This window comes from Cannabis sativa, chromosome 1, assembly GCF_029168945.1.
Source record: "Cannabis sativa cultivar Pink pepper isolate KNU-18-1 chromosome 1, ASM2916894v1, whole genome shotgun sequence".
NCBI classification, from domain to species: Eukaryota; Viridiplantae; Streptophyta; class Magnoliopsida; order Rosales; family Cannabaceae; genus Cannabis; species Cannabis sativa.
In genome coordinates, this window is record NC_083601.1 from 28,549,174 (window position 1) to 28,575,814 (window position 26,641).

The following is a 26,641-nucleotide window of genomic DNA, read 5'->3' on the forward strand; positions in this document are numbered from 1 at the left end:
AGGCGCCAAAGCCATAAAAATGGTGCAAATATAGAACAAACCAATAACAAAAAGATTACAATATATCCCATCATAACAATTCAACATTATAGAAACAAGAAATTTTCGGACAACAAATTCTTTGAAGAAAACTTTATAGTTTGCTCCGTACTCTTTCCTCTTACAACTATCAAAACAAGATTATACAAGAAAAATAATAAAATTAAAAACAGAATATACAAAATTTAAAATGCAAAAGAAAAAACTTGATGGTAGATCTTATAAGAAAACAACACCATATAAAACTTTAAAGATTTTTTCCATATATTTTGACATTGATTAGAACAGAACAAACCTACACGAATTCATTGATGAAAAAAAATGACAAAAAAACTAAAGAGAACGTAACTCTAATCTTATAATCTTATTAGAGAGAGAACAAGATAAAAGAATGTCAGAATGAACCTTACCTCCGTGCTCAAATTTCCCTATTTAAACTTGTACGATAATGAATTATAATTTATAAAATTATGCTTTAGTGTAAACTCTTCTGATAGCTATGTTATCGATTATACAAGAAGCAAGAATATCAAAGCAGGTAAAGGTTTTTGTATCAAAATCTTCTCAACTATTATTACTAATCAACTCATGCTCTGTCCTTTATCACCATACCTGATTTGATTATAAATGAGGAAAAAGAAACAAGAAAAAGGAAGTAAAATGGGATTTAATGAGTATTCAAAACAAATAATGACCATGTCCTTCTTGAATCTTGATCATATAACTGCATGCGATCAATTTACACAAAGTAGAGAAATATTACAGATAAAAAAGATTCTACATAAGATTGAGACAGAAGAGAACAAAAAGTAATTGATTAGAACAAAATACAATGATCAGGCATGCCTTTGCCAACAGAATCGAAAAGGTAAAAAAACCGTCAAGGCAGCAGCATCATAGTTTTCGAAGATCAATCCCGGCTTTCTTGGCAACAGCATCAAGACCATTCTTCTCAATGGTCTTCAATGCTTTCGTTGACAAACGAAGCTTCACAAAACGCTTCCCTGCCTCCCACCAAACCCTTTTGTACTGTAAGTTTACAAACTGCAACTTCTTTGTCTTGTGGTTTGAGAAAGAGACTTTGTTTGCTCTGTTTGCCTTTTTTCCAGTGAAAGGACAAATTCTACCTGAAAAATATAGCAAACTGCGACAGAAGCAACGGAAAAAGAAAGGGGAGGCAAGGAAATTTCCTAGTAATAATGGTTTACATTATTGGCTTTAAGATTGTTTAGAAACTCAGTATATGAAAATAAACAAAACAGAAGTAACAAAACAAGGGCAAGGTGAGTGCTTTATGGTAATAGAATGATGTTGTACATGAGTTTTCGGAAAGATAATAGAATGTCAAACTTGAAAATAAAAAGGCAAATGAAAAGGAAAAAGGACATTACAGACTCAATCCAAGCTAACAGAAACAGAAACACTTGAGCTGTTAGGCAGAAAATACAGCTGGGAAAGTGTATTTCACTTCAATTACTACATCAGAGAAACCCAGGTACTGTATTTCAGTTCTATTGACACTACAAGTTGTAAGAAAAAAAAAATCAACCTTTACTTCAATCCCAATGCCTAACACACATGAACATAACAATTCTCAACCATTTTAACACACTGGACTTTAAATTCAAGAACCAAACTTTATGAAGTTACAAGAAGTCACACCATGAAAAACTTATATGAGAGAGTCCTTTCCACAACACTTAAATAAAACAGCAAGTTTATTCTCTAAAAAGTTTCTCCAACCATACCAAATGCAACAAGATAAAGTAGCATTGATAAACACATCCTTGGATATAAGACCCTTTAATTCAATATAAATATATATATATGTACAAAGTATATTTTGTGGGTAAAATTGATCATGATTGATGGAAACTAATCCTATAATTTTCAAATATTGTTTTGATGAAAGAGCTACATTAAGCTAATTGGTACCAAAGTAATTATTTAGCACAATAAATAAGTAAAATTAAAAAGCATTATAACAAAACCTTTCTGTTTGGTTCCCGGGAAATTTAGGGAGGAAAAAAAAGAATAAGAGGAAAATAGCAATAAATATTAGGCATTTAAACATAACCCAGAAATTCTTTGTCGAAAAAAACAAGAGCTGAAGAACAAGAAAGTGAAACAAAGAAAGGAGAAAACCGTACGGGCAACAGGTTGAAGAGCAGGAGAGAATTTGGTGAAGATGGGACAGGTTGAAAGGAGTCAACTTTAGAGATTTTGAGTCCACTGAGCTGCGAAGTGACGAACCCAAGGTCGGAAACAGCGCAAGCATTGGTCTTTAGAGAAGCTCTAATAAAAAGATGATGAGTCCGGTTTTGGAAAGGGAATTCGAGTGGAAGTGTTTCCAGAAAAGACTCCGAGAGTGGTGGAAGCAGCCATTGTTGAGGTTGGTAATGAGAAGAGAGTGGTTGTTGTTGTTGTTGTTGGTTGTCTCTCTGGTTTGAATTGAAGTAACGTAAGTAAGTATGGCGTTTGGATAAGAAGGAAGAGGACGAAGAAGAAGAACTGTATCAATATGGGCTCCTCTCATTTCTAAGTCCCATTTTAAATCACTTTTATTTCATAAATACCCAATAAATTCAAAGTTTACAAAATTAAATTATGATAGTTTAAAATAATTAATTTTATTAAATAAAAAAAATCATTTGAGAACGATGTCGGTGAAATATCTATCTTTTTTTAAATAAAAATAAATTAAAAGTTAAATATAAATCCTAATTTGAGTAGAATTATATTAATGGTATTCTATATATAGATAAAGCGTAGGTGTAAGTGTTAATTAGAGAAAAGAAAAAAATTATTAATATTTGAGTGTGTGTTGAAGTTGAAGTAGTAATTAAGTATGGAAACAAAAAAGGCATCTTTCAGAGAAATCTTGATGGTGAGTAAAATGTTCTTATTCTATTCTGCTTCTTTTCTTCTTTAATTCATTCATTCAAGATTTCTTTATCTATTATTAGTGAAAGAGAATTAATTAACTTTAAGAGAGTGAAGTGATGATGAGTGAGATATATTAAGTTTAACATATATACGTCAAAAGCAATAACAAATTAAACGAAAGTAATAATTCATGTTTCTGTATAAGAAGGAAGAAGACGAAGAAGAACTGCATCAATATGGGCCCTCTCGATTCTAAGGCCCATTTAAAATCACATTTATTTCATAAATACCTAATAAAATCAAAGTTAGTGTAAAAATTTATGATAATTATTATTATTATTATTATTATTATTATTATTATTATTATTTTAAAAAATCATTTGAAAATGATGTCGGTGAGGAGAAAATCTGATAAATAATCTATCTTTTTTTAAATAAAAATAAATTAAAAGTTAAATATAAAACTTAATTTGAGTAGAATTATATTAATGATATGGTGTATATATAGATAAATTGTAGGTGTTAAATGTTAATTAGAGAAAAGAAAAAAGTTATTAATATTTGAGTGTGTGTTGAAGTTCAAGTAGTAATTAAATATGGAAACAAAAAAGGCATCATTCAGAGAAATCTTGATGGTAACTAAAATGTTCTTCTATTCTTCTTCTTCTTTCTTCTTTCTTCTTTAATTCATTCATGAATTCTTCATTTATTAGTGAAAGAGAATTAATTAACTTTAAGAGAGTGAAATAGTGAGTGAGATATATTAAGTATAACATATATACTCTAAAAGCAATAACAAATTAAACCAAAGTAATAATTCTAATTTTCTGTACAAATTAAGCTCATGACTTATTAATTACAAACGAAAATGGATTGATCATATATATGGCTACTTTGCTTATGCTTTGTACAGAAAACTAGATTGGAAAACTTCTTATCAGTACAACTTAAAATTTGAATTAATTAATTCAATAACTTGATTAAGCAAAATTATGACACTATCATTTTTGATTAATTATTAATCTTGTTATTTTAAGATTTATTATTATTATTATTATTATTTTGACCAATGACACTTCATTATTTTTTTTTATTTTTTGATTGGAAAATGTATGATCAATTCATTGAAAGAGAGTAATTTATAAAAACTAATATTTTTTTTTCTTCTTTTGATATAGGGAACTCCATCAAACCAACTAAAGCAAATTACAACGGAAGAGAAAAGTTACTCTCAACAAGATCTTATAATATGGGAAAGACAGGAAAATTTCAAGGTAACAAAAATTCTCTAAAAAATTTATTGGAACATTATTAAAATAAATACAATATTAATAATTTGTGCAAATCATGTCTTATAGTAACGTTTGGATTATTAGATTAACAATAACATAGAATTATTTTTTAAAATGAAACTGTTGTTATTGTATTAAATTCATAACACAACTAGCTAGCTATGAGATTCATATATATATTTTTAATTATGTTATGTATATTTATGAATGAGTTTTAGAGTATATGTATAATTCATTAATAAATTTTTGTTAATGATTACAGGAGCAAAATTTAAGTGAGTGGTCATCACCACTAAAATTATTGAGTCAAGATAAAAAAGCATTGTTGAAAGTTCCAGTTTTATTTGCTTCCTTCGATCAAACGAGCCGATTAGCTTCTGGATACGGCGCTTGTTCCGTGATAGCAATATTCATTGCTCACTGGCTTCACTGCAACCCAAAATTAATCCCCACAAGGATACAATTTGAATCCCTAATCCTCGAAGGCTCTTCTGAGTGGCGAGCACTCAGCAACGAATCCTCTTATTGCCAGAACAAATTTTCTAACAATCACTTCGATATAGAGACTGTGATAAATGCTGGTATCAGACCAGTCTCTATTTGCACAGATAGATCAGTTACGGGGATGTTCGGGGTTGAAAATTTCAACTTGTTGAAAGATATGTTCTCTTTAGACAATATGTGGGAGACCGTAACTAAAGATTTAACAGCAGAGCCAAAAATTTTCGTCGTGGGTTGGAACGATCACTTCTTTGTCTTAAAACTAGAACTTCATGTTTGTTATATTATTGATTCATATGGAAGTAGATTATTTCAAGGGTGCAACCAAGCTTATATGCTAAAATTTGACGATTCAAGTGTAATTTACGGCACCGATCAACAAATTCTTTGCACGGGCAAAGATTGCTGCAAGGAATATATGAGAAAGTTTTTAAGTAATAATATTGTTATGAAACTGCAGCAGGAATACAAGAGGGGATACATTCAATTACCTTATCTATATGAGAAGTTGCAAGTAGACATGAGCTATATGTGCTTAAATGCTCCATCGCCAGTATCATCTTCATCGACGTCTTCCTATGATGCCCCATCTCCCCTTCAATTGTGATGATTCTTCTTTTATTAGTGATGCTCATCTTCCTAATGAAGAGTAAACAAGAGTTGTGTGTTATGTAAATGTTCAGTTAATATGTAAATTTATTTATTTTATTATTTTGTGTTTATGTAAAGATTTGATTAATATGTAAATTTATTTATTTTATTAATTTTAAAGGAAATGTTTAAATAAATTTAAAATTTAATTATATGTGAGGAATTAAATTTAATTAGTACTTCAAACAGTCTTCAATAGTGACTAATGTATATCATCATTTTAATCTAAAATAATAAATTAAAGTATATGTAAATAAATCTTAGCATTTTGCCTTATAATTATAAATAAGTTAAGTTTGATATGATCATGCCTAATAACGAAGGCCATATTATATCTCCAAGGAATAAACATAGTAAAGTATTTTTCGATATTCAAAAGCTATTTATTTAGCCAAATTAGTATACTAAAAAAATTTAATAAACCCAACATGTTCATTTTGAGTTTAACTGCCTTAGTATGGTAAATAACCTCTAATAAAATTTAATGTTAAGATATAAATTCCAGTTTGTAAATTACATGGATGTAAAACAACACAACAAAGATTCTTACAATAATTTACCTTAAGATCCTGATTAACCAACCAAGATTCTCTCTTAGATTCGAAGACAAACTTCCCTTGCTTCGATTGAGTTGAAATCCTTTTAGCTATATGAATTTGAACGCCTTTCAGATGAAACGATTTCCATTATCACTTCACCACAAAAGCTTAAACTTTTCAACATTGAAGGAAACTAGAAGAAATAAAGAAGAAGAAGAAGAAGAAGAAGAAGAAAAAAAATAGAATTCTATCCTAACCAGGGCCGGCCCTGAAAATATATGGGTCCAAGACGAATTAAATTTTGGGGCCCTTAAAAATATATAAAAAAATAATCAAAAAAGAGTGTTATGGGATTAAAACCCATGACCTTAGACATTATGCCATCCAACTCAACCAACTAAGCTATGAATATTTGTTGCTTATAATACACTTAAATTTTACTTAAATAAAAGCCTAAATAAATTTTTTTATTTTTTTTATTTCGGGCCCCCGGAAAGTGTGGGCCCTACGCGCGGGCCTAGCCCGCCTATGCCTAGGGCCGGCCCTGATCCTAACAAAGAAAAAATCTCTATCAAAGAATCAAATGAGTGATCGTTAGATTGACAGCTCACATGCCAATACATGACAGCTGTCCAACCTGTCAAAAATAAAATATAAACCAGTAGCATGCCTGCTCAGATGAAACTACCGAGTGTCCATATAACACAAAACTCATAAATTTTGTATACACAAAAATATTGTTCTTACAATCTCCCATAGCTTGAAAAATTATGATGAATGAATTAACCACAATGCATGAAGATAAGCAACATAAACTACAACAATCAAAAACAACATACACCGAGTATGATCACATAAACAACCATGAGATACACACAAAGATATGGTTCCTACATTCTCCCCCTTAAAAATTTATGATCAATGCAACAACAATATAAGAAAGCATGACTAATGGCTAATGAAAAACTAACAAAAACCAAAAAAACCAGAGATGCTAAATTGTCACATAATAATCACCAATACAATTAATATACAATACCTTTCCCTCATTAAGCATAATGAAACACTCCCATTATAGAAACTCCCCTGGTAGATGGTCTGTAGGTGGAATAACAAAAGGACCAGTGTGTTCGCTCTTGTTTACACCAAGAGTAGCCTTGATGACTTAAACATCAATGTTTGACTAGTGGCAAGAAATATGACATTTTGGAGTTAATTAGTCCCGAGTCATAGCAAGTCGACCTGGCAAGGGTCCCTAGCCCTGCGCCTAGGCTGACTTCTGGAACTCCAGAATGGAAGTTCGGACTTCAATAACTTGAATCCAACTCACTATATATCTTTCATTATTTTACACCATGAAGACATGGAGCAATCTAATCCAAGCCCAGCTGAAATTATACGAACATGCAACCCAAAAAGCAAAGCTGGGCACCTAGGGTTTCACCTGGTGCCCAAATTGACATCATAAATTAGGGTTTCAGTTTTTGAGACAGTCTTAATGTAAAAGGGTCAAAACTTGCATTGGGACATCAACAAGACATACTATAGACAAATTCGAATTTCCCAAATTATAATTAATTATCATCAGCACAACAAATTGTACAAGGTGTCATGTCGTTATTAGTGTAATTAGTATTGGATCTCATATAGCATAAGAAAATATTTTTTTAGGAAATATCACTAATAGTACTGCCCAATAACAATGCTCTTCTTTAAACATTAGTGTCAATTAACTAAGGGCTAAATAAATAATTAACTACCAATTTAAAATTAAATTGCATACTATATAGGATATAAATCACTTTGGTGATAAGTGTAATAACTCATGTTCTTATATATGTAGGACAATGTTCTACAATATTCCTCCTTAAGATGTTAGCTACTTTTTGCTCACCAATTTTAAACCATATCAGAGTTGACATGATTATTATCTGTATAGATGCATATCGAACATGATCACATACTTGCAAAAGATATGATGACTCTGATAGAATGTTTAAAAATATGGGATAGTTAATAGGAGAAAGAAGTGCAATAGTTCATAGACTACCCCTATTGATGCTATTGCTAGTGTGAATTGCCACTTCCCCATAAGTGTTCCCAGCCGTTAGAGATAATTGTATACCAATTAATGGTTATGGTGATGGCAGAGTAACATGTTATCCTCTTAGCCCCCCAAGAAATCATACATATTTATACATATATATATATATATATAGGACTTGTCTGTTGTCACGCATCTAATCTTTGAGTGACTAGTGCTGCACACTTTTAATAGCCATTAGATTGTATTAATTTTGATCTAAAGGCTGATATTACACACTTCATATATCATTTCTATATAATATTATATTTGATAAATAAAGGGGTATTTGACTTGAAAATGAGAAGTAAAACCGGTTGTAACCAGTTGCCAAAATCTTGATTTTCGCGCCCATTTAGTAAAGTGAAGAAACATTTTCAGCTTAGTTTCAGCTAAAAAAACTCCTTCATTGTTTCATTGTTTGATTGTTTGAAGGTTCCAAACAGGCCATAAATCAATTTTCAGTTCTCTTTTATTGTTTGAAGATCATCACCAAGGTATTTTTATTGCTTTTATTATCATTTTTCTTGTTCTTATTAGTTGTTTTTAGGGTTCTTAAACTCCTTTGCTACATCACAGAGGGTATCGCCACCGGAGCTCGCGAAGAAGATGTTGCCTTGTCCTATGTAGAATTCTGGGAATCGTTTCTTACTTGTACAAGTAAGTTAATGTTCATCTTCTCTCTCTCTCCCTCTCCATTAATATATAGAGGATCAGAACATGGTGTTCTTCCCATTTCTCTCTGTGTGTCTTCCTTTTAATCCTCAACCAAGATCAGAACCAAACTTTCAAAATGCTTTCAGATCAGACTTTAATAAACACACAAACAAACATATATATAATTATTGAGGGAAAATAAATATATAAATATATATTAGTTTTATTTATTTCAATCTGGGAAATAGGAAATGTGTATGTATACTTATTGATGTGGTGAAGTAAAGAGCAGGACAAATCGTCCTTCCCAAATTAAAAAAAAAAAAAAGAAGAAGAAGAAAAAGAAAAGTTGCACTATCCCACCTTGTTGTTTTGTATACATTTGATGAACTTATAGCTGAAGCTGCAAAATATACCTTATTGGAATTCACATCTTTGAAACAGCTATTTAACTAATTTACTTCATAAATTACAATCTTAGTTTTGGAAAATATGGTTGAGAATTCTCATTTTGGAGTATCCATTTTGCTCTCGGCCAACTCATTCTCTTTTACTCAAATCACCATCTCGATTTGGGTGGATGATTCATAAAAGAACAATATAAAATAAACCAAACTCAATAAAACTTATAGGAAGGCTATAGCAAACATATCCATATTCACAAAAGAACTGAGAAAGTTAGGATGAAAATCCCACTGTCTCCTAAATCTCTACAATACTTCATAATTATTCAAAAAAATTAGCACAATTATTAGTGCCCATATAGAAGAGTGATAGAAGTTATTATGTATCTAGCGATGTACTAATACTTGTTACTTGATTTAAACATCTGTTCTCTCGCACAGTAAATGTATATCTATAGTGTTTCTTGGTACTGATGTTTTTTATACAGATTTGCCAAAAGATTCATGAATAAGAATTAATTTTCATACAGGACTTCTGCTCTAAACTAAAATTTTGGTAGGAATATACATGCCACATTTGATCATTTCTAGAAAATATGTATATTATTGTGTATGTGTGGTAGATTTATTCCACCAGATGAGTTTATTATATTAACCTGGCATTGCTTACTTTAGAGTTAAGAATTTATGAAAAAGGGTACCAAAAATGAACTGTGCTTATTGAGTTTTACATATATAATTCAATTGGGTCTAAATATAAGCATTGTGATAATCATGATGAGTTTCTGGTTATGTGTTTTTAGAAAAAAGTTTATTTTATTATTGATCAAATTATAGTTTGGACTTTGAACTGGAACTATGATTTTGATCAATGTCATAATCTGTAATGGACTTTTTTGATGTCCTTCTTCTCTATATCTTTGTTCATTTATGCAGTTTTGTTAAATTTCCAGAAGTGAATTGATAATGTTTTTTTTAATTTTGTTATGACTTTAGGACAAAAGGTGTCATTTGAGTATCATGGCAATAATTATATTTTCACTGTTCAAATCAACATAGAATTTATAAGGTCACTATTCTTATTTTCTGCGTATTGAGATTGTTGGCATTGTTATGGTTCTAACTTGATAAAATCAGCTGCATTGGGTTTAGTTTTGTAGATAGTTCAGCTGTTGTGTTTTTCTTATATTTTCTCAAGTGTGAACCTGCTCTTTCTGTTATGCACTTAAGGTTAATGGGGTTGAAGATTTGCAATTATGATTCATTTTAGTGTCTCTTGTCTTTATTTATAAGCTCTTAAACAGGGTTCTGATCAATTTTACTAGATAATCAATAAAGAGTCATTATTTTGAAGTTGTGCACATAATGTGGGTTCCTCAAATTATGCAATCAACTGTTATTTGTATACCATTCTCTTATGTCAAACAAAGGGTACTTGGAAAAATGTTGGATGGAAGAGAACCAAAGGTTTGAATGGCTCACTCTTTTCTTTTCCTAAAAATTGATAAAAACACACCTTGCTCTTTGTCCTTAGACTTTATAGTTTGCTCTTTGTCTAATGAGTTTCATACTTTTGGTTTTTGTTTCCTTTCTCCTTTGACATTTAGCCTTACAATCTGTCTTTATCTTAATTGTCAAAGTGTTTTCTTTTTACCTCATTACATACATACTAGTGACATAAATTTGACCCCCGGAGACGGGTACTCACTCCAAATAGGATGGGGATTACCCGACTTAATGGGTAATGGGGCGGGGGTGGGGTGCAATGTGAGTCAAGTAATCACTTGATTCATCAATTTAATGACATTACCTATCTGTATGTTTTATTGAACAAACATTACTACAGAATATCATTCTTTATATATCAAAATAACATTTGAAATCTCCAAAGAACAAAAAAAAAATAGTGTTTTGTGAAGGAGTGCAAAATCTCAACTCTATTCTAACACACATGTTATTTATTTTTCCATATGCAATCAAAATTTTATAGTGCAGGTTCATAATTTTTACAATCTCATAGTCCTCCAATAAGAGACTTTGAGATTTTCTATCCTAACATTAATATTGTATTTAATTACATTAAAAGATGATTGTTAAGGAATTTTGAGACTCTTGTCTCATAATTTATAAACCAGTTTTATACATTTTCTCTCTTCTCTCTGCAATCTCTAAGTTTTGGAACCAAAATGGTGACTTAAAGGAGATTTTAGTAGTAATAGATTGATGGTGTTTAATGGATGAAGCCACATTGTAAATTTTTATGGGAAATGTAAATATTGGTAGAAGAATTGAAGTGCAAACATTTGAGGGATTAGAACTTGATGGAGTGAGTGGACTAGAACTTGGAGTGCAACCACTGAGGAACATAGGGTCTGGTTGGCTGGGCTTTTAGAAGCCACTTTTCAGCCTTTGAAGTTCTAGAAGTACTTTTGAAGTTGGTTGGGTTTCCAATGAATTGTTTTGGGTCTAAAAAGTCAAAAGTGAAAGCCCATCCAACCAACTCATTTGGGGATTTTGATGTTTTCATTTTAGTGCATTGTTTTTCTCTTCTGCTATTCCCTCTTTCTACTCATTCTATCAACTATTTTCCATATATATGAGCCTTTAAAGTTGTCATTGGCAATAAATGCTGGTTCTTTGGTACAGAAGAAGGAAACCACATTGAGAGAATTGAATCATCATTGAAAGGAAAATCTTGTCCAAATAATGGAGGAGAGAGTTATAAATGCTGGGGTTTCCGCCATGAAATAAGATTACGAGGTTTGATTCTATTTCTAACTGCTTTAATCTTAATAACTCTTTTTTTTCTGTATTTTTTAATAATTAGTCTAAATCCAATTGGCATAAGCGTTTAATTGTAGTTCTTGAAAAAATTTAATAACTTTCTGTAATCGTTCCTTTCAAAATCATTAACCCTTTTTTGGGTTTTTATAAAACTTCGTATTGAGAAAATTTGTGTCTTCTTTGTGATTTATTCATATGAATTTATTTATGTTAAATTTTGAGAAAGGGTTTGTGGATTAGCTACAGATTCAGTAATACTTTTCTTTATTCTGTTTGATCCTTTGGATGGAAGAGTTGGAGAAAGTTGAAAGTAACCACACATAGTTCATCTATTCTATGATGAGGGTTAGTTGGTTTGTTTGTATTGAGTTTTCAAAGAAAGTTCATACTTAAATGATTACTACTTTTGATTTTTTTGATTTCTGATAATGGAAAGTCATAATCAAATACCTTTTTGTGTAACTTGAAAATCCAATGTCACACCTTTTTGTGTTTACAAACTACTAACTGGTTTTTTGTTTAAGGCTAATTAGGATCCCTGAATTTTGGTTCTACTAAGTAGCTATATTAGTAGTTTCTTCATGAAGCACAAGTTGCTATGGGGTTTGGTTTTAACATTCAATTTCAATGAACTGTGTAAACCATAAAAGTGCTAAGTATTTATTTAATTCAACCTTTGTTTTGCTAGACTTTTACTTCATTGCTGCTAGTATATACCAGTTAAGGCCAATTCATTAGCTAAGTTAGCACTGTACATATCATCTTGAGACTGGTTCTGGATGTAACTCCGCATATCGATCCTCAGCCATTCTGTTAAGACTTAAATCAGGGTCTATTGTCTTGCTATCTACATATTCGCCACCGGAGAAGCTCGCGAAGAAGATTTCACCTCTGTGACAAACCTCCTCGCCGACCCAAGAAGTGACCAAGGAACGTTAAACCATAAGGTCGGAATTCTTTATTTATTTATTTCATATTGTTCTGTTTTCATCACTACTACTTAGCCATATTTTTGTGACCCCTTATGGTTGAAAACAACAACCAAACTCACAGTTGGAATGGGGAGATAAGAATTAAGAACCAAAATAAAAAAGAATACATTTTTATTCATAGATAATGAATTTTTAGTTACAATTTTTATCAACAACAAGAAGAATAATGAATGAATGAATGAAAGAAAAAAAAAAGTAAAGGGGTAGATAAAATTATTAAGAAATAAATAAAGGAATGGATTTTTGTTATTGTAAAATGATGATATATGATCATGTAAGGTAATTTTCTAAGCACTATAGGTGGATAGTGTGCAAGGCTTCAGAATCCAAAATACATCCAAAGTCTTTGCTTCTTTTGGATCAACAATAGAAGAAGCTCTTTTGTTTTTCTCTAAGGACTCTTCCTTTGCTACTAATAATTGCTTATTCTGCTCTTGAAGGATTCCTCTCTCCTATGAGTTTATGAAACAGATAATAAAGAATAGTCTTGGATAAAGGAGTGTTTTCTGTCTCATCATTTCTTCTGCACAAAAAATAGTTATGAAACTTTACTCTAAAGCCTTTTATTTTCAGTAGTACACATTTGAACTAATCTATACTACATTACAGTCTAGAGTTCCACAATCACAATCTTACCAATATATACAAACATCCTTATCATAATTTTACATAAATATATATAAAGATTCTGTTTTGAGTGTATACTTAGGAAAATTTTTTATTTGGTGTGAACAAAAGTTAATATCTTTGTTGTTATGCTCAATTGCCCAATTTGAGATACTCAGCCAAACTTTAGAGTTCTTGAATGAGACTTTATTTTCTTAACATTTGCATTTTTTTTTTTGAAAATAACTTTTGCATCTTATTACATGGTTTTAATTCAACCAAAAATAAAGAAAAGGGTTCCTCCCAAATAGAAATAAATAATCCAACATATTTTCTTAAACAGAATAATAAATCAATACAGATCTACAACAATAAGAATGATGGGCTTGAAATCTTTGTTGATATTTAGTTTTATTGATTTAAATGTTTGTTGTAGATGTCATCGGGAAAGCGCAATGTCGATGAAGATGACAAGTCAGTTGCTAAGCGCACAAAGGCCTCCGACAAAGGGAAAAAAGTAGTTACCAATGAGGTAAATTTAACATGTATACGTAAATGTGTGATGTCGCATAATTATTATTATTGTATTGTATTGCTAGATATACTTGATCTATGTGTAAAAGGTATAAATAATTTGATCTTTTACATTATTGCAGGAACAAAGTATAAACAACTCACTTGAACGTGCACTGCAACGTCTACTAGAAAAAAAAGCATCAATAATTGCAGGGAAGATCACTGCAAAAGAAAAGATTAAGGAGCCAATAGTAGAGAGTGACAATGACGAAGATCGTTGTAGGGTCCAATGTAGATGCAGTCCAGAACGATTAAGAGAAATTGTGATCGGTTTGAACGAAGCACAAAAGAAAGTTATTTCAGATATAGGCTTCGGGTCCCTCCTTAATCATGAAATTCCGTCAGTGCGTAGTTCTCTCATATGGTACTTGTACAACCATATGGATCTTGAAAAATTTGAACTAGTCCAACATGGGGTAATTTATCCTTTCACTATTCAATCGTTTAAGGAAATTATGAAAATCGAAGATGGTGGTGAGGACATCAACTTTGAAGATTATGTTGACACTGACAACAAAGTTCGAAATGAAGTGTGCAACCTCGAAAAATCCATTAAGTGCACAGACTTGGTGGAGCTTATAACCAACTCTGAAGAAGCTGATGTTTTGTTCGTTGCACGTTTTATGTTGGTAGCATTGGGATCCTTCTTGGTTCCCACATCTGGAACGTACGTAAGAAAGGAGTACATAAATGCACTCTTAGATGTTGGGCGAATAAAGAAGTTGAACTGGGCTTCGTTCATCTTTAAGTTCTTACACGAGAATCTGAAAGCACATCAAAAACGACTCAATAATTCGAAAGATAAGGGCAAGGTTCATTATCTCCCGGGTTGTACTATTTACCTTCAAGTAAGGATTAAACCATCTTTTAATTAATTATGCATCCCTTTCACTGTAGTTTTAATTGCAAATAATTTTTTTTTTGCAGATATATTATTGGAGCCATATAAAAAGGAAGTTGTACACTTCTCCTCGCCTCGGCCTTCCCATGGCTTACTGGAATGAGGACCGAGTGAAAGGAATATCCTCGTTCATCTCCAAGAGTGGGGGATTTGTGAATGGGAAGGTACATTTTTTGGTTTACAACTCTTCAAAGTTACTTGTTATTAGGAATAGGCCAATACAATTTTGTTAATTGTTACTTTTTTTTTTGTAAAGTGATCTTGAAATTTTTCTCATTTTGGGGCAGATTATTCTACACCCGCCTATGTTCAGGAAGACATATGGCCATACAGAAGACACTTCCATTCCATTATCCAACCAGGGAGGAACCTCATCCTCTACATGCTGCAACTGCATCTTAAGAGATGAAATGAAGGAGAGGGATAAAAAGTTAGACACTACTTGTCAAGAACTACTAAGATTATTTGACTCTTTCAAAGCCGACATCTCTAAGGACATCGGAAAGGGCTTCGTCACTATGAAGCAATGTATCATTGACGAGGTTAAGGAATCTTTTATTCCAGAGCTTCGTGAAGCTATATTACCTGAGGTGAGAAAATCTGTGACAGCCGAGTTGCATCAAACAGTGATGAAAGAGTTGAGGCAGTCCGTGTTAATGGAGTTGAGGCAATCTCTACTGAAAGAACTGATGGAAGTTATTGATAAGGACGGGGAGAGAAATGATGAGGAGGCCGACAAAGAAATGATGGAAGTTAGTGATAAGGACGGGGAGAGAGATGATGAGGAGGCCGACAAAGAAACTAGCTCGATGAGCACTTCAAATGAGGATCAGTTTGAAAATGAAAACACGAGAAATTTGGAGTTTGACAACCCGCCTACCAACAATCAATATGAGGTTGGCCCTGTGGATTTGACAATGGTAGAAGACATCGGTCATGAAGGTGAATGCACCTCGGCCATCAAAGTTCTCCTTGCTTCAAACGCGTATCAAAAGACCGAAAAAAGATTCCACTCAAGCAAGGAATTGTATGTGGACACTTTCCACTTGAAGGAGCCAGCAAGCGAGATTGAATTTAAGCTGGCAATGTTCGTTTTCGGAAAAAATTTTGATAAAGGGTAAGTCTTTAATTAGTAGATTGGTAGTTCAGTAAGACTGTGTATTAGTATTACCATATATTGTACCTAATTCCATTGTCTCATTGGCAGGTACCCTTTTGTGAAATTTCAAAAACTTGAACTTTTTCGGCAACAACTACTGTGCTTGAAGCCTGGAATGGAAATAACTGATTCAGTAAATGTCTTCATTAATATTTATCTGTTCTAAGCATTATTAGAAGAAAAAAAAAAATACTACGAAGAGATTATGCTTAGTGGCATGTTGATTTGTGCAAGTTATTAGTTGCTACGCACACTTATTGACGCTGAAAGAACGTGAAGCAGCCCCAGATGGAGTACCGAAATATTGGTTTATGCCTTGTCGGGTCTCTGTAAGTCTCATTAGTATTAATATGAGCACGTGTATTTATATTTTCTATTCAAACTGTGTGATTTGTTTTATAAATCCCAATGCACTGAAAGTTGCCAAAACCTCGAGTCTTTCAACTCCTTATTTAAAGGCCTAAAATCTCTTTCATCTATGCAAATTTAGGAATACATATTTATTTATTTTTTTCAAAAAAAAAAAAAAAACAAGGTAGGAAAGACTTTATTGTAGTGTCACAAATTCAGAAAAGACCATGCATACAAATACAATATATAATGTTATTTTATCAGTACTTTTTCATACTTAGCATAGCAATACATATGCACAGAAAACAAAACAATATGTAAGATTCTATTCAACGCACATGTCTGACAGTTATTTTCTCCTTTACATTGAAATTTCAACAATAAGAATCCTATTTTCTTACTTTGGTAGTTTCTCTGAATCTCAATATTTTCATTGCTCATTAGCTTTCTGCAAATCGATAACTAAGAGCACCATGGCTGTGGAGTTGGTGGTTGGACCTGTTGTTTCTGTTTCCATTGAGTTTTTACCCTAGTTCCAAGTTTTAATAGAACTCTAGTATGAAACTAAGCTAAGGGGGTTTTGTGTTGTTGATCATTTATGTTTATACAATTCTACATTAGTTTTTATTTATACCCTTTACTTATTTATGTCTAAAACACTTAAGGAATGCTTTTTATTTATTATTTCTTTACCAAAATATGTTATCTTTTGATATAGAATAAAACAAAAGAAATCTGCTTCTTCTCGGAGTTTTCACTACTCTGCATTCTAAGCTCTTGAATATTCCATTACTTGATATCTGCATAACAATAATAATGGTTATGATTTTTGTTTAAATAGCATGAAAATCTTGGGTTGTCATGCTCTGTTAGCACTTGGGCAAGACAACAAAATTGGAGGGATCTATTTTACGGCAAGTTGGCAAAAACTGAACATGTAATGACCCTTCAGATTTTTTTAATCATTTAGTTAATTATAATGATGTTATGGTAATAATAAATTTCTGTCCCTTTCATATGCAGATGTGTGTCCCGGTCATATGCAAAACTAAAACTCCCCACTGGTTCATGTGTGACATAGACATGTTGGCGAGTAAGGCATAATGAAGCCGCTAAAGATTTCAAAAGCATGCATACCGTCCCTCATATTCCCGCTGGTAAGACAGATTTCTTGCAAACATATTACAAACAGGCCGCCGCAATTTTCACCAGAAACATATATTATAAAGTAAAAGAACAGATTGAGGAAGAGCAACCCTATTCAATTTCTCATCGGGAAGATCAAGGGGATTCATACCTCTTCTCTTTAGCTAGATTCCAATACGGTACGATAAGACACCCTTATATAACAAAGAGAAGAATGAGTTAAATTGTTCGTGTTTGTTGTTTGAGTCCGATGGTATTCCATGCAAGCATATATGGTGTGTAATGAAAAGTCTTGACATTCGAGTTATACCAGAATCCTTAATATTAACTCGTTGGCGAAAGGATGTCAAGACTTCTTCCTCTACACAAGTTGGTGAACACTCATCCGAGCATCAAAAGATGACCCAATTGTCAAGGTAAATTAAAATTAAATTAGCAAATAAAATTCTTTTATTCTTATTCTATTAGTGTTTTAATTATGATTCATATGATTGTTCAGGTTTGGAGCGCTCAATGCTTATTCAAACTCAATGAATTTCTTTGCATCACACTCAGAAGCAACATTCCAAATGGCAAAGATGGAGTTGGAAAAACTTAATACCATCTTTAGGGCGTCTTACGAGGAGGGACATAATAGCCAAAACTCACAACCAACCACAACATATCGTGATAATCCAAACATAATCCAAGATCCTGTAAGAGTGAGGACGAAGGGCATGGCCTCAACGAATTCTAGAAAAGGAACAAATGATGGAGTACAAGGAGGTAGGCAATGCACACTTTGTGGAGGTCGAGATCATAATAAACGAACTTGTATGAGAAGGACAGGGGTCTAAAACTCATACAAGACCATGATCATCTTCCACCCATGCATGTTGAATACATTCCACAGTAAAAAAGACTAGTCCCCATTCTTAAGCCTTCAATGAAACATCTAATTCTTATTTTATATTGTTATTGTCATTTAATTATGTGAGACCATTAGTTGTTATTTCACCAACTTATATGTAAGACTACTTCAATTCAACATATATGGCATGGTATTGTGGCTTTATTATAGGGAATAGTTTGAGATAGCTAGATTACTTATGCATAAAACCTAATGTTAAATTACACGTGTTTATCATACCCATTTAATTATGAATGAAGTATAAAATTGAATAAATCATACCATTAACGTTATAGTTTAGTTTATGACATATATTTTAGCAATAGTTTTATTAGTTTTAGTTATATTTAAAATAAATAATTTTAGAGAAGCTAAAGAAAATATTATAACTAAGTATAATTTAAAAAATAAAAAATTTATTAAGTTTAATTATTTTAAATTTTTAATTAATATGCCAATTAATATTATTCTTTTTTCAAAAAAAAGAAATCACCCAGTTTAATTACCATATTACTTGTACTCCTAAAGAAAATTCTGATAAACTAATATTTTTCATACATGGTCTATATTTACCCAGTAACATCTATATTATTTAGGTGTGGTTGATATTCACTCAAAAACGTAATAGATTACTTATGCATGAAAACTTAATGTGAAATTACACTTATATCCCTACCTAGCACATATAAAATATTTGTGTCAACTCAACAGGTTAGTATAACCGGCTATATTAGGTTAATATTGTCTTTTATCTATTATTTATTGGCTTAAAATAATAGTTGTCAGAAAAAGAAAAAAATTAAAGGAACACATGTCACTTTTTTAGATTGTACTATGTTTGTTGATATAATATATATATATTATTTTTGTGAGTCACTAGTCACGCATTTCATACAATGCGTGATCACATCCAAAGCCTATATATATATATACATAATCATCACAAATCATGAAATGTTGGGCATATCATAATATATAGGACAATAAATGAAAAGATGATTAATTATTAATTTATTAATTAACTAACCATACATGCTACCAAAAAAGGAAAAGCAAAAAAAGACAACTAGCTAGCTTAGATATTAATAATATATTTAAAGAGATGTGAAATTGAAATTAGAGCACTCAGTTTGTCTAGGAATAAGAGATTTACTGAAACCAAGCCTTGAAACACCCAAATCAAAGAGAAGGAAATTATTCTCAATCTGAAACCCTCCAATAACAACAGCAGTTGTGGTAAACTTAATACCCCAATCAACAAAATGAAGTGGACCACCATCAACTAATCCAAGGCACAACACATCATTACCAACATTAACCATCAAGTTGGGACCAATTATTGACCAAACTTTGTCATTAGTCAACACCAAATCGATTCTAGGCACATTTGGTACAATCCAAGTGAACCATTAAAATGCACAAAAAAAATTGATAAAAAAATCATTAAATTTTTTCTCTTGTTACATTGAAATGGTCTTTCCTTCTTTTTTAAAATAAAATAGTCGTTCCACCAAAATAGTGGAAAGAGCATTCTATTGGAATGTCATTCCAATACTTTAAAATGCAACTGAACAAAAAAATAGAATAAAAATTATTTTATTTTTATTTTATTCCATTTCATTACCTCTAACCAAACGCCAATTAAGTTTTAATAATAAAACAAATACATGTGAATAACCCAATCAAGATTCAATATATAAAAACATAATACTTGGCTAAATTATAAAGTAAGTAACAATAGATCAATCAATAACATTTAATAAAAAATAAAATAATTAATCATAGTAAACAACAAAAAAAGAAAATAATCAAATAGTAACAATGCTAGTACTGAAACTCAAATGAAATCGAAAAATAATTGAATTTTTTTTCTTATATTTTTATTTACAAAGTACATATGCTATAACGAGGAACACTGTAGTATACTTTATCGTACCGAAATCAAAAGCTACAAACTATAATGGAAATTTTATTTCTTCCAACCAAACTCTAAATTCAATAAATACTACAAATAGTCTTGTTTAGCTAATGCAGATCAAAATACTAAAGAATCATCATGCTATCATTATAAAAAGTTGTTACTTTTAATTACAACTTTTTAGTCACAATATAATTTTTAAAATTAGTATTCACTACATACATATATTATTTCATCATCTCATAAAAAAGTCTATAATAAAAGAGTGTGTGATGTATAATATAAAATACCTTAGCAGTAAAGTCATCAGAGCCACTTAGCAAGTAAGTTTTATCACAAGAATTAAAGTAAGCTATGCAATTCACTCCTTTCAAATGGCCATTCAAGGTAAATTTTGGAGTAGGTGAGCCAATATTCCATGTCTATATCAAAATAAGCCACAAATTAACCATTATTATATATATATATTACTCCTCTCAATTGTTACAATATAATTTTTATGAGAATAAATGTGACTTTTAGTCACAACAAAATGTTACTTTTGACTAAATTATAGTATTTAGTTACAAGTTGTCACTAATTTAGTTTTAGTCACAACAAGTATTGTGACTAAAAATACATCTAGTCACAATAAATTGTAATTTTTGTGACTAATATTTTTAGTCACGGACCTTTTAGTCACAACATAAGTATCATAATTTATAATTAGTTACAATTTTTTCACTTTTAATCACAAGTTTTATTGTGACTAAAAGTAAGATTTTTTTAGTGTATTCTAGACATATGTAAATTAATCCCAAAAGCAATTTACCTCATCATTATAAAGGGAAATTTGACATTGTATGCTAGAAAAACACACATGGTGTTATTTTATGCCACCCTCACAAAAGTTTTTTAACTATGCTAATCTTTTAATCTTAACCCCAAAATGCCCCTCTCTCCTACAATCAAAAAATTCAGCCTCCTCTCTCTCTCATTCCATCTCGTGTTGCTCTCTCTCTCTCTCTCTCTCTCTCTCTCTCTCTCTCTCTCTCTCTCTCTCTCTCTCTCTCTCTCTCTCTCTCTCTCTCTCTCTCTCTCTCTCTCTCTCTCTCTCTCTCTCTCTCTCTCTCTCTCTCTCTCTCTCTCTCTCTCTCTCTCTCTCTCTCTTACTACCGGCTGCCATTTTCACCCTCAACGTCCACCGCTCACTGCCGCCATTTTCACCCTCAACGTCCACGGCCGACTGTCACACCTCCACCATTTCCACCCTCAACATCCACCACACTCAACAAACATATGGGTAAGTGTTTTTCTTAGTAAATAATGTTGTTTTTTGTTGTATTGTATGGATCTGAACGTAATTAGTTATAATTTGTGGCTTTTGTGTCCTTGAAATCGAGGTAAAGTTTGTTCCGAGCAGTCTGTATTTTTCTGGGTTTTTTCATTTTTTGCAATTTTATGCGACATTGTGCGATATTGTGTGCGATGTCATGAGAAATCCAAGATTAGGAATGAAATGATTAATTTTGGCGACTTTGTACGATTTGCATGCGATTATGTGTGCGATTGTGATATTTGGCGATTTATGTGCGACCTTTGTGCATCATTATGCGATTTTGTTATGTATGGTATATTGTGCGACCTTATGCGATATGTTTCCCTCTTTGTGCGATTTGTGTGCGACATGATACTTGTTTATATTGTTGATTTATTAGGCGACATTGTGCGACATTAGTAGTAGCTTGTGCGATATAATATGCTTATTTTTTCTGTTTATTTGTTTGTATTTCTTTGGGACAGATTCAACTGTATTTGTGCCTGTACTGTATGATGGCGTTTGGACTGTCGAGGGTTTCAACTGGGTATTTGATTCCTCAAAAAGTAAGACATTGATGTTGGACATTGACTCTACACTGAAAAAGGTGCGTGAAGTTTTACATGAGGAGTTGGAGGTGGACCCCTTGGTGTATGAATTGAAGTTAGAAGTTCTTTACATGTACATGAAAGGCACTAAGTTTCCACCTGAGGTTTTAGTGAAAGATAGTCAACTACGAGTGTTCTTGAGCATGAAGGCGAAAATGAGTGTGGACAACTTGTTGCCACTATTTGTGACTAAAGTGAAGAAGAATTTGGCGATTTCACTGGTAACATGCCTAATATACTAACTGTCTACTTTTTACGATTTCTATGCGATATATGTGTGACATTTTTAGCGAGCTAAACAAGTTATTATTTCAACTTTGACAATATTTGCGATTTGTATGCGATATATGTGCGACAGTTGAGCGATTTCACATTTTACAGTATAATATAATACAATTGCAAAAGTTTATCATCATTAAGTCTACACATTTCACAGTATAATATAATATAATACAAGGCATAACATTACATAAAACTACCATGTCAAGTTCTAGTAAAATAAGTCTACACACCACCTATGTCTAAAGGTGAGCATGTTATCATCATTAACTAGCTCTAACGATCGCTCCAACATGCAGTGCTCAATGTACTCCATGGCAAACACTCCACAATCGTCACTACAAATTAAAAAATTAGTAAATATTAGCAATAATTAAGTTAAGTAATTCATAATGGAGTGCAAAATTAAATAAATTACTTAAATTAAAAAAAAAAAAAAAGAGAGAGAGAGATTTACCTGGTCTCCATTTGTGGTGCAACCTTAGAAGTAGCTCGTCTATAATGTAGGGGTAGGAGCTGAGAAATCGCCAAAATCGCCAAAAATCGCATAAATATCGCATAATATTACAGAGAACACATTGTTCAGAGTAAATCGCACAAAAATCGCCAAAAATCGCATAAACATCGCATAATATAACAGAAACTATCTAAGCTAACAAAAATCGCACAAAATCGCTCAAAATCCCTAACAAAAACTTGAATTCAATATTAAATCGCAATAAAGTCGCATAAAATTGCATAAAATCGCACAAAATACCAAAATCGAAAAAAACCAATTTCCCCTAGCCTACATTCATCCTCAAACACAAAAACTAGCAATTCGAAACTTTAATAAACTACATATTTCAGTTATATCACAGATTCACAATTTAAAGGATAAATTGCAAAAAAAAAATTAAAGGAAGCCCATACCTGGTTCGTCGACGGTGCCGGGGACGATGATGAACGGAAACTGGATCTCGTGGGTCGACTGGGATCGAGTGGCTCTCGTGGGTCGACTGGGATGGAGTGGGTATCGTGGGGTTCGGGTCTCGTGGGTCGTCACTGTTCGTGTGGGGTCGAATGGGTTCGTGTGGGTCGACGTCGACTGGGTTCGTGGGTCGACTGTGTGTGGTGGTTCGAATAGTGTGGTGGTTCGAATGGTGCGGTGGTGAGAATGAGGGTTAGGTTCGAATGGGGGAACGGTGGTGAGCTTGAAACCGAGAAAGGAAGAGAGAGAGGAGAGAGAGGGAAGTTAGAGAGATTGGGGGGAATTGAAATGAGGGGGGTATTTTTGGAACAAAATTGAAAGTTAAGAATAATTATCAAATGTATATTTTATGTGTATAAAATAACACCATGTGCATTTTTTAGCATAAAATGTCAAATTTCCCTTTATTATTTATGGTGCTACCTTAAGCTCGCCTCTTGACATTTCACATTACTATTAGAAAGCAATGGTGTAGTACTCAATGTTTGTTTAACAATTATTCTTACTCTTTTTCTTATTAATTTAAAAAATACTTATTATTAAATAATATTATCTCACATAAATTAATATAAAAATATTAATTTATATATAAAAATATTTGGTCGCTTATTTTGATTTCATTCATTAATTTTGGTACCTATCTATATAAAGGTGTATCAAGGGATGGATTTTGGGTGAGAAGAGAACAAGGCTGGTCCATGGAAGCATCAGGTCGTGGCACTAAGGGTAAGCTCAGACAATGTAATGTTCTACTGTTATGGCATTAAAGGCTACCAAGATACACTCTTCACCCATCTCTCTGCCAATTCTGCTACAATTCATATCTACGAAACCATAGACTTCATATTCAACAACGCCCCAACCGTCATCCAAAACTGCGACATCTTCGTCCTGTCGCCCAATGCCCCACCAAGCCAACATGATCACTGCCCAAGGACGCCAAGACCCCAACGAGAACACCAACATTTCCATCCACAACTCCCGCGTAAGGGTTTGAAACCTCCAATGCCTCGTTCAAGACTACATACTTGGGAAGACTCTGGAGAAAATACTCTAGGATAGTTTTTCTTAAGATTTAGCTAGATGGGTTTATCGATGCCAAGGGGTGGACCGAATGGAGAGGCGGTTTTGCTATTAAGACTTCTTTTTACGGCGAGTATATGAATATTGGGAGGGATGCATCGACAGATATGAGGGTGACTTTGGCCTGATTTTCATGGGCTTAATAGTTCTAGATAGGTTGATCCTTGTACAATTGGGAGTTTTATCCAGAGTATCTCTAATGGTGTATCATTTAACTAAATTGGTATGGAATCTACACACTATTTCACTCTATTGACACACCAAATTATACACCAAATTCTACACATTGGATTATGAATATACACCAGTGTTAATTTTTTTTTTTTGTATTCTAACCTTATTTTATTAATTTATTGTTAAAAATAATCTTACATTTTAGTTCTCAAATAAAATTTATCACAAAGATAATAATTATTGATTTAATTAAAACACTAATATCTTAAAAAAAATACAAAATAACAATAACAAAAATATTAGTATTAAATAAAATAAAACAATATAACACTAAGTTATAAAACAAAAAAAAAACATAAATAAAAATAAACACTAAGTAAAAAAATAATTTAATATGATCACTTAAAAATCTTAACTTTAAAGAATATCAAAATATTATTATATTCACGGGCCGCCTATTTGGACACCCCCAAGTAGGTGGAACATGCGGCACTTGCTGGCACACCGAGCTAGCAAGTCAGCCTAAACGCGCCTGCAGACAAACAAGTTCAAAGGTTAGGCACGATACATGTCTCTCACATGTTGAGTGCAAACAAGAAGCATGAGCAAGCAAACACAAAGCGTCCCCAAGGACCAATCTCACACAACCCAGAAGCAAACGCAATGGCCCAACAAAGGTAGCAAACAGGCATCACAAAGACCATATAGAAGCATACACAAGAAGCATGGATAAACATCGTTTTATTAATATATGGCCTTGATAGGACAAGGGAGTACACAGCTGGGCCCCTATCATGCTGGTGACAAGGTGCTTCATAAGTCACCTGGTCACCCCCTTTAAAGAGCATATTGGGGTTTTAAGGGATTTCCAGGAACATAGATGATTTTAGCTCTGTAGACATATGTGAAGGAAATACAAAGAAAGAAAGCTAAACAACAAAAGGGTCCCAATCTCCATGAGGTGCTTGGTGCAAGACTTGACTAATGATCAAGCACCAAGGCATGCTCTTGTTACAAAATACCCCAATGGGGTGCTTGGTGCAAGACTTGACTAATGATCAAGCACCAAGGCATGCTCATGTTACAAAATGGCCCTATTGTGGGTGTGCCATGGGGCAGCACGCCACATTCTCCCCCACTTAATTTTTCGGCGTCCTCGACGAACCTGCTGCATGATCTTCAGTCTTCTGTATAAACTGCTGCAAGTCCTTCGCCTTTTCCCAGCTGATCTCGTCATCAGCAAGGCCCTTCCATTTGACCAGGTACTCTTTTCTCTTCTTTTTCTTCACACGAACAGTTCTTTCGGCAAGGATTTCTTCTGGTTCTCTGCTACTGCATCGTTGAATGCTGATGTTGTCCCTGGTAGACTGGTTGCGCACTGGATCTTCTGGATCTTCATGATACGGCTTGAGGTTGCTGACGTGCAGGACCGGGTGTATCTTCATCCATGAAGGTAGTTCGACTTTGTAGGATGCTAGGCCAATTTTGGAGATGACTAGAACAAGGCCCTCGTATTTGCGTATGAGTCTGATGTCCTTGTCCCCTCGGAATCTCAATTGTTCTGGCCGCAGTTTGATCAACACTAAGTCACCTGTCTTGAACTCCAGCGGTCGGCGTTTCTGATCTGCCCACTTCTTCATTCTTCGTGAAGCTTTCTCTAGATATGCTTGGGCAATCTCTGTGTTCTTCTTCTAGTCTTTTGTAAAATTAAAGGCCCGCGGATTCCGTCCGTGGTATTCATCCACTGTGTGGGGTAACAGTGGTTGCTGTCCGTTCACAACTTCAAAATGTAGTATCAGATACTTCAAAATGTAGTATCTTAAAAATTTTGAACTCTGAATTTTTAAGCACCGAGA

At 32.8% G+C, this 26,641-nt stretch overlaps 2 protein-coding genes and 1 pseudogene across 2 annotated transcripts; 2 read left to right on the plus strand and 1 right to left on the minus strand.

The window, feature by feature from the left end:
• Positions 1–686: 686 nt before the first annotated feature.
• Positions 687–2,906, minus strand: LOC133033624 (large ribosomal subunit protein bL28c-like; annotated as a pseudogene).
• Positions 2,907–3,521: 615 nt separating this feature from the next.
• LOC133033625 (uncharacterized) lies at positions 3,522–5,325 on the plus strand. The gene is made up of 3 exons (XM_061108610.1): positions 3,522–3,560; positions 4,104–4,199; positions 4,480–5,325. Exons 1-3 carry the CDS (start codon positions 3,522–3,524, stop codon positions 5,323–5,325), a joined length of 981 nt encoding a protein of 326 aa, XP_060964593.1.
• A 3,173-nt stretch (positions 5,326–8,498) lies between these two features.
• On the plus strand, positions 8,499–17,521 carry LOC115702306 (uncharacterized). Its single transcript, XM_061107026.1, has 10 exons — positions 8,499–8,651; positions 11,699–11,812; positions 12,707–12,783; positions 13,871–13,966; positions 14,091–14,858; positions 14,938–15,075; positions 15,199–16,028; positions 16,119–16,399; positions 17,263–17,358; positions 17,445–17,521. Exons 4-8 carry the CDS (start codon positions 13,871–13,873, stop codon positions 16,234–16,236), a joined length of 1,950 nt encoding a protein of 649 aa, XP_060963009.1. The 5' UTR covers positions 8,499–8,651; positions 11,699–11,812; positions 12,707–12,783; the 3' UTR covers positions 16,237–16,399; positions 17,263–17,358; positions 17,445–17,521.
• Positions 17,522–26,641: the final 9,120 nt, after the last annotated feature.